The sequence below is a fragment of the Musa acuminata genome, chromosome BXJ2-10 (assembly GCF_036884655.1).
Source record: "Musa acuminata AAA Group cultivar baxijiao chromosome BXJ2-10, Cavendish_Baxijiao_AAA, whole genome shotgun sequence".
NCBI classification, from domain to species: domain Eukaryota; kingdom Viridiplantae; phylum Streptophyta; class Magnoliopsida; order Zingiberales; family Musaceae; genus Musa; species Musa acuminata.
Window position 1 is genome coordinate 29,395,769 of NC_088347.1, and position 9,927 is coordinate 29,405,695.

Consider the following 9,927-nt stretch of genomic DNA (forward strand, 5'->3'; position numbering starts at 1 on the left):
TAAACGAAAAAGAATTATATATATATATATATATATATATATATATATATATATGCGAAAGAACCCTTTTCAAACTTTCAATTGCAAGTACGTCCATAAAGAGACGACCGACGCTTCAATGTCAAACGCACTCAGTACTCACCTCAACTCGATCAATTACGAAGGGAGACCGTCCGTCGGCCTCCGTCTTGTTCATTTTCTCTCTTAGGATAACCCACGACGGGCGATTCTTTCTAGGGTTCTGCTCCCCGTCGTCCCCATTTCTTCCTCCCCTTCCTCCCTTTGGAGCGGACTTTGAGCGGTCCGAACGCGAGAGGTGGGGACTGGGGCGGCTAGGCGATGGATCTGATCCGGGTGACGGCGCTGCTGCTGTGCTTCGGGGTCACTGGCGTCGTGTCGGACGCCTCCGACCACCGCTACAAGCAGGGGGACCCCGTCCCTTTGTACGCTAACAAGGTCGGCCCTTTCCACAACCCTAGGTGAGATTTCCTCTGCCTCCCTTCCTTTGTCTCACATTTTCTCCTGTTCGGACCGATGTTTGAGATGTTCCGTGGGTATAAACGCTCCCGTCGTCCAAGAGTTGCCGACTCTGTGTCGTCTCGGGACGTGACTTGTGTTGAGTTTGATGTTACTTGTGTCAGATCTGTGAAAGACTGTTCATTTATGAGACTTTGAATCTCGATTTATGTTGAATAGGTCATAATTGTATACACGTATCACTCTTCTAGCTTCATGTTCTCTTTATATGTTTTTCACAATCCAGCGTTGTGGTGAGGAGATTTTATTGGCAGAACAAATGCTTTCTTTGTTCTGTATATCCATAATGTAAGAAGAAAGTAACATTTAGTCCTGCATACGGGAACAAGCTCTGGAAAAAATTGCTGAAAATTTTAAAGATGGGATCGCATCGTCTGCAGAATGAAGGATGCTTTATTACAGCCTTGAGACACTTCTAGATGCATGAGTTATTAAACTCAATCCTTTTTGCTTATTGTTTTCTTTAGACCTTATGCTTATGTTGATTTTATTTCATTGTAGCGAGACATATCGGTACTTTGATCTGCCCTTCTGTGTTCCAGGTTGGTATCCGGGTTTTGGAGTTTACCTATCCATCTCATTCATGCTCTTCTACATTTGTCCCTGTTGATTTTATCCTCATGTTGTAAACAGAGCATGTAACTGAGAAAAAAGAAGCACTTGGTGAAGTTCTGAATGGGGACCGTCTTGTTGAAGCCCCATACAAGCTGGACTTCCGCGTCGATCGTGACTCTGAACAGCTTTGCAAGAAGAAGCTCACGAAAGAAGATGTTGCCAAGTTCAGGAGCGCAGTCACTAAGGACTACTACTTCCAAATGTATTATGATGACCTCCCTATTTGGGGGTTCATAGGAAAAGTTGACAAAGAAAGGAAGGATCTGAGCGAGTACAAGTACTACCTCTACAGGCATATCCACTTTGATATCCTCTACAACAGTGACCATGTGATTGAGATTTCTGTGCACACAGATCCCAATTCTTTGGCAGACCTCACTGAGGACAAGGATATTGAAGCGAGTTTCTTTTATTCTGTCAAGTGGAAGGAGACAACCACACCATTTGAAAAGAGGATGAATAAATACTCCCAGACCTCTTCATTGCCTCATCATTTGGAGATTCATTGGTTCTCAATTATAAATTCATGTGTCACAGTTCTTCTCTTGACTGGATTTCTTGCCACAATTCTCATGCGAGTGCTGAAGAATGATTTTGTTAAGTAAGCTTCTGTTCAAACTCTTCTTTTTTTCACATTATGTGAATTAAACAAGAATTGCAGTTAAAAGATTGTATAATAAATTATAATTAGTTAAAGCATTATTTGTAGGTATTCCCTAAGTATTGAAAAATTATATGTATTAGTTTTTGTGGGTTTTGCTTGATAGGTACTGTAGATAACTTATGATGTTTTAAGGATTTGTTGACAGACACTCTATGTAATTTCCTAGATATTAAGTCATTCATTTAGAGGGGATTAACTTATGCTCTGTTTTCCTGTCTTTCATAGAGTCAAAACCATTTATGCGTTCATGTTTGTTGTGCTCTTGTTAAAGGTATGCCCATGATGAGGAGTCTGCTGAGGACCAAGAAGAGACAGGGTGGAAGTATATCCATGGTGATGTCTTCAGGTTTCCAAAGAATAAGTCACTGTTGGCTGCTTGTCTTGGTTCCGGAACCCAGTTATTTGCCCTGTGAGTAGTGTTCATGAAGTTTATCTTAATTAATTGAGGAAGAATAGAATCTACTTTGACCTTACCATCTGAAAATTTTCTTTCTTAGGGTGTTTTGATATTGTAGATTAACTGGCACATATATATTGAAATTTCTACGAAGATTTAAGTTTATTGTGTTTGAAATCAAAATAATTTACTTATTTTTACCTGTGCAGTACGGTGTTCATTTTTATTCTAGCACTTGTTGGGGTCTTTTACCCGTACAATCGTGGGGCACTTTTTACTGCTCTTGTGGTTGTCTATGCACTCACCTCTGGAATTGCTGGGTATACTGCATCCTCTTTCTATTGTCAACTTGAAGGGACGAATTGGGTACTTCTATTATCCTTGGCATTGTTTCTCTATTCTTCTTCTTTTATTTGTCAATGCCTGCATTTTGTTTGTGGCAGACTTTGCTGTATGATTTCGTCTTACTATTGGGCACTTTTAATCCATGCTTCAGAACATGCAATACACATGTTTATTAATATGTAAATTCCTCTTTTGTGGAATGTGCTTTTGTGGAATATGTAAATTGCTGGGTTGTACATTTCACCTTTATTGTATGTGCAGGTAAGGAATGTGCTTTTGACTGGATTCCTCTTTTGTGGGCCTCTGTTCCTTACATTCTGCTTCCTTAATACAGTCGCAATTGTGTATAGTGCTACTGCAGCACTACCATTTGGGACTATCGTTGTCATTGTTCTCATATGGACACTAGTCACTTCACCTTTGCTTGTTTTGGGTGGAATTGCTGGGAAGAATGGTAAAACAGAATTTCAAGCCCCTTGTCGTACAACAAAGTATCCTAGAGAGATCCCACTGTTACCCTGGTACCGGAGAACTATTCCACAGATGGCAATGGCTGGTTTCTTGCCTTTCAGCGCAATCTACATTGAACTTTACTACATATTTGCCAGTGTGTGGGGTCACAGGATTTACATCATATATAGCATTCTCTTTATAGTCTTCATCATCCTCCTCATTGTCACTGCTTTCATCACTGTGGCACTGACCTACTTTCAGCTAGCTTCTGAAGATCATGAATGGTGGTGGAGGTAAGCCATTCTTTTCTTCGCTTTAACTCCCTCAGCCAAATGTTCATGCCATTTGCATTCATAAAATCATGCACATGCTCACATTTTCTTTCAGAAATATTCCATGCTGCATAGTGCAATAGAAAGCACAAATCTTTCATTTTGTGTCTGTATCTGGAGTTGATTGAGGTTATGCTATTACATTAGCAACATCCTCTGTTCTCATTCCTGCTTCAGACAGGCTTGTATACACAAGTTGCACAGCCACCTGCTAACTGCTTAAAAAGGACTCTGTGAAAGTGCCATCACTTGGCATGGAAAAGAAATTTCTATACCTTCAAATTATTTCATCGTATTAGTCATTAGTATTCTTCGGAAACTAAGTAACTCCAAAAATATAAGCTCGAAACTTATATGCTTCTTTCATTCTCTGATTTTGTTAAAAGAATAATGGATTTAGCAACACACTTCTCATTCTCTGTCTTAATTTGTCATCATTTTTATGTGGAGTTGCTTTGTTGGATTCTTATCATTCTGGTATCTCTGATGATCTCAATTTCACCTGTTTGACAAGCTGAAATATTTCTCTACTTATATGAGTTTTCCTCTCATTCACGTGTTAATACTTGTATTGTTTTCATGGAGCTGTTTTCTTCCCTTTTATTATTCTCATATATCTGCTGGTTTTTGTTTTTCTTTGCCTCTAAAGTTCCACTCAGTTACTATTCATGGAAAATTCAATAAAAGGGGTTTCTCTAGTGCAAAAGTCTTGTTACTGCAAAAGGGTTTATGTTGTTCCTGTTCTGAATTTCCAGATAATTGTTTGGCTTGATTAATAAATGAAATATTACTATGTGAAATTTGTAGACATGTGAAATTTCAGCTGACCTTCTCTTTATTTACCAGGATAAAGATTTCTGGCATATTTCATCCCTTATCAAGGATGTTCTTGGTCCATCAGTGTCTTTTACCTAGTGACATATTCACAGTCATCTGGATAATCGAGTTTATTTATATAGTTAGATAGTTTTTTGACCTCTGGTTGGTATACATTACACGACAATATATTTTATTCTTGCAACTTTTACGTGCATATTATACATGTGAGACAAAGTAAATTATGATATCCAAGGTCAACTCTTGAGTTTAGCCTTTTGAAAATGTGCCCAAGTAAAACCACAGGTATAAATCAACAGTAGGCATATTTATGAGAAGTACTTTGGTGTAATACATACTTCAACCGTTGAAGTGGTCTAATTTGGCACATCTTCTTCTCCTGATGCAGGTCTTACCTATGCGGAGGATCAACTGGCCTATTTGTATATGGGTATTGCTTTTACTATTACTTTGCACGCTCAGACATGTCAGGGTTTATGCAGACATCTTTCTTTTTTGGGTACATGGCTTGCATCTGTTATGGGTTTTTCCTAATGCTTGGGATGGTTGGCTTCCGTGCTGCTTTGCTTTTCGTCCGCCACATATATCGATCCATCAAGTGTGAGTAGCTCATTGGTACCAGATCAGCTCGAGAAATGGTTGCATGCAGAACTCACCACTCGACATGCTATCTTGTTCTGTGTGCAGTATGGAAGCAGCGCCGGTAAGTCTTAGATTAGGGAAGTTGTTCAAGAAATAGTCAGTCTGTTTAACCTTGCTCATCTTTCTTATTTTCAAAAAGATGTATCACATTATCTGCGACTCGGACAACTTTTTTGTCACACATGGATGTCTAATGAAATCGGTGGCATTGGCTAAATAGTTGTTGGCAGGGACAACTTTCCACAAATTGGGATGAACCATTTCCTATAGAAAAATGATGGTATGGTTGCAGTAGATTGTATACATTGATTGACCCATTCATTTCATTTGAGGGTAGTTTCGTTCAGGTATTTTTTTTTAAAGTTTACTTCTAATATTAATATTTATGGTCATGAGATTTATTTCTCCATTCATCCGCAAGATTTAAATCGGAGGAAAATTCATCCATAATTTTTACAGTCGGTTTGATGGTTTGGAAAAATTATTTGTTGCTCAATGAATTGATCCTCAATATATCCAAAGACATTAATCCAGTGGACAGTGTCGAACATAAAAATTAAAAGAAAAACAATACGCATCACTCATACATGCAAGAGAATAGAGTCTTGTAACTTTTAAAAATAATAAAAAAATTATTATATCATGTGATATGATATAATATCATATGACTGTGAACTTGAATTCAATAGTTATCATTAACAAATCTCAAATCCGATAAGACTATTGGATATAGAATTGTTTGATATCATTTACACATCAAGTTACTCAGCAATAGAGTGAAAACACATACTCTTGCAATCGAATCCAGACAAAGATCCAAACTCGGATAGGTACGTACATATTGATTGGATATATGAAATTTTAGACAACAGAGCTAAATAATCTGTCCAAAAATATATATATAAAAAAAGAAAGAAAATAAATCCAAAGTCGAGGTTATATTTATTTTGTGACAGCTCAAAATCTGTCAGAATATTAATGTTTTATTGAAAAGTAAGCCTTGTATCAGACTTAAAGCTGCTTGCCTTTTGTGTGTCGGTCAATGGTCGGATCGATAAACACCGGTCGAAATAACATTCCAAACTTTTGAGAATTTTGTTCGGTAAAATGTAGAGGGATTTTAAATCCGGTATTCATCCATAGATCGATCCATATGCATGACTTTAGCCCATTTCTTGTTGTTGTTTGACGAAGATTCATGAATACTATTATATTGATGCAGAAGAAGTATTAGATGGAATGAGATATGACACACATATATTAAGAAGAATCCAAACAGATTGTGGGAGGAACTTTGGACGAATTTGGTTAGGCTATAAATCTCTTGCCAAAAAACGACAAGCACACTCTTTCACTAATTTAATTTTTGGTGGGACCAAAATGGAGGAGAAAATTTCATTAATGTCAAAGTATAAAGGATGGCCATCACATGGTCAACCCTTCCATCTCCTCACATCTATGAATCACACTGGATGGATCGCTTAAGCCCGATAAAAATCCAAAGTCGAACCGTTAACCCGAAAACATCAAAACAATCATATCCGATCGGATCCGACCAATCAAACAAACAAATGACCGAATAGATTTGACAGCCATTAGTAGTAAGTCATGGAAAACCAAGCAGTCACAATATACATATTAGAAAGGACGATCCAACACGACAGGCCTCAAAAAAGTGATCTATAGATTTGATCGAGTGGATCGGGACTTGATCGGATCGATTTAGTTGCGGCAATTGAGAATAGAGAATAGTTCATGCATATATGGGAATAAAGTTATGCCAAACTACACTTCAAAACCAATGGAAAGTAAGATTATCTTTTAACAATTTTGTAGTAAAAAACTATATCTTTGAGAGATTATCGTAAAGCATCCCCTCATTGGATCATTTTACCCTTACCTTTATCACGGAGGTGATGACAAGTTTAATAGGGCAGGGGAGAGGAGAGACAGCGTAGGTGAAAGTGTGTCTGACGAAGGTCATAAGTAAAATTATTATTTACGAAACAAGAAGTGCTTTGTGAAAATTTTTAAAAATTACGACGCATTGTGAGAATTTATCAAAGATAGATATTTTTTCTATATATATATATATATATATATATATATATATATATATATATATATATATATATATATATATATATATATATATATATATATGTAGGGCTATCATTTGAGATATGCTTTTCTTTGTTTATGGAAGATTCATGTATATTGCATTGATATGAAAAATATTAGATGTGATGAGAACAGTATATCAAAAAGATATCCCAACTGATTGTGGAATGAACCTTAATGAATTCAGTTTGACTATAAATAGCTTGACAAACCTACAACCATACACATCGTTTGTTCCTTTCCTTTCTCCTCTTAATCTCTTGCTTCTTTCTCATTTTTCTTTTCGGAGTGCTAATGTGTTTGTTGTTCACCATCCATCACTAATCTTATCATGATGGGTAAGCTGGGATCAAAGCTCCGAGACAAAACTTTTTTTTATCAATGTACAGGAGATGGCTGCAATAGCATTAACACTGTATCTTGTCGTTTTTTTTTATAAGGTAGGAATGTTTTATAGTTTATTCTTTTATAGTTATTGTGATCTTGGAAAAACTCAAGTTGAATCTTTATTGTAGATAAAAGATATGAAAACGAAGGAGAGGAGCAAGAGAAGAGATACCATGGACGTACTCGCCACTACCTCGAGAAGAAAAAAAAAAGAAAAGAAAAGAAAAGGGAGAGATGTTAAGAAACCCTTTAGTTTCAAAACTTAGGTTCTTTTGAGTAAAGAATGGAGAAATAGTTAGAGAGAAAAGAAAATTATTGATGGAGCTAAAGTAAATCGTTTCAAAGGTTTTATTATGAGTGTTGTTGTATGACTATTGTATCGATGTATTTTATATTTGTATCTCAATGAAATAGTGATAATAAAATATTGATGGCTATGTTTTTTTTTTTTTTTTTTTTTTCCAATTTCATTATCATGACTAAAGATTTTGTTATCTATGATGATAGCTTATGAGTTTGCTTAATATAATTGTTTTAAGATAAATAGTTTAGATGAAGTTTGCATGTTGTAATTATCCATCAATCTATGAATTGAGGATCAATTACTAATTACTATGATATAAGTGCATGATTATAGCACATGATTGAGATTTTTTTTTTCCTCAAATCTATATAAATATGTATTAGATCTCGGAATGAAATCATCCTTTCATATCAATTTTTTTAATTTTTCATAGTATCAAAATATTCTTACTTCAAGCAAGATTCCCTCTTCGTCGTTCTCTTTTTTTCGTTACTCTATTGATCTATTGGTGATTACTATTTCATTTCCTCACAAATCATTGATCAACAATTGAAGGCAGATAACACCTCTCCCTAATGATATCTTCTACCTTTTGATCGAGTAAAGGGATTTGGGAAGGAAGATATTGCCATCTTCTACACATTCTAAATCAGATCATCGGATGAGGCCTCCGTGCTCTACTTCCTATTGCACATTGACTCTTCAATGGTTGATCTTGCCACTTCTTAGTCAATGCCTTTTTCGATGGGTGATCTCCATAATTTATAATTTCATAGATCTGAACTCCTCTGTCACATTATTTTTCTCTTTTGTGCTTCTTAGATCTGATCTCCTTTATTATATCACATCCTCCCTTATCAGATCTTCATTATCAGTTGATTTTAAAATTTTCTTATTGGATTATAGCATCTTTTCAGCATGTCTTCTTATTCTACCTCTAATGCTCTAATTATTTTATTTTTAGGAAATAATAGTTTATCTTAACCTATAGAACTTATCTCAATCAATGTAGTGACTATAATATCCTTCAAGCTCTATAAAGACGACAACTATGCATTTTGATAAACATAATTTACCAATCTCTTCTTTGAAAATGATATATTAAGTTACATCAATAATTTTCTTAATTATCCACCAGAAAAAATCCAAACACCAAGAAAACACATCCCGCTAGCAAATCTTGATTACAAGTTATGGTTACAATAAAATTATCTTATTCTATAAATCATTCAAACATCAATCATTGGCTTTATAGCACTATTAATCTCTTTGTATAATACTACAGTAGAAGTATGGTCCAAATTACAATCTATCCTCTCCCATCGCTCTCACACTTGTATTCTAAGTCTTTTATCTACTATGATAAAAATAATATAAGTAAGAATTACTATTACTGATTATATACAAAATTTAAAAGTGATGAAGAAATTATTGTTCGTATTCTTAACGGTCTAAAAGACGAATATAAGGAACTAACAATAGCAATTTGAGCATGTGACTCACTAGTGTCATTTAAAGAACTATATGATAAGTTGATTGATTATGAAATATATCTAAAATGAGAAAAGAGGAAGGCAAGACCAACTATCATATCTAAATTCAATCAAAAATCCATAGGAAAAAAGCAATCAAAGCAACATAAGCTTAAATAAAAGACCGAACAAAATGCTTCCTTGACACATGGGTAGCACATAGAGTTATCATCCTCTATTACACTATCAATTTTTCAACTATGGTGGCAACTTCAATCTAAACAGTTTAGAAAATAGTTTCAACAATAACAATCAACAATTCTATGATAAAATTGGACACATAGTAAAAATTTATCGATCTTAACCTAAACCTACTACTACACTCAACTGGCCTCAACCAAATATTATGACTACTCCAATTGCTCGTCTAGGTAATTTGATTATCGACTTTGGTGTTTTCTATTATATCACTTCGGATATGTAAAATTTATTCATCCACATCGACTATGGAGGTAATGAAGACATCATCATTGATATCAGTAATGAAATCCCTATTACTCACGCTGGTTCCACAATATATAATTCACACATAAATATTTTTACACTCAATAATATTTTATGTATATCTCACATCAAAATAACACATTTGTTGAGTTATTTTCTAATTCGTTTTTTTGTAAAAGATCTTAGCGAGAGCATTCTTGGTTCTAGGCTAAAAAAATCTATGAGTGCCATTAATTTTATAAATCACTCTTACTTTAATTGTTACTTTAATATATGTATGATATTATTGCCTTGGTCATTCATCATCATATATTCAA

The 9,927-nt window shown here is 34.9% G+C and overlaps 1 protein-coding gene across 1 annotated transcript; it reads left to right on the forward strand.

Annotated features, from left to right (window-relative positions):
- The first annotated feature begins 148 nt into the window (after positions 1-148).
- LOC135625006 (transmembrane 9 superfamily member 3-like) lies at positions 149-5,039 on the forward strand. Its single transcript, XM_065129190.1, has 7 exons — positions 149-479; positions 1,039-1,079; positions 1,171-1,753; positions 2,088-2,225; positions 2,423-2,579; positions 2,820-3,304; positions 4,569-5,039. The coding sequence occupies exons 1-7, from the start codon at positions 340-342 to the stop codon at positions 4,786-4,788; spliced, it is 1,764 nt and encodes a 587-aa protein (XP_064985262.1). The 5' UTR covers positions 149-339; the 3' UTR covers positions 4,789-5,039.
- The last annotated feature ends 4,888 nt before the right edge of the window (positions 5,040-9,927 follow it).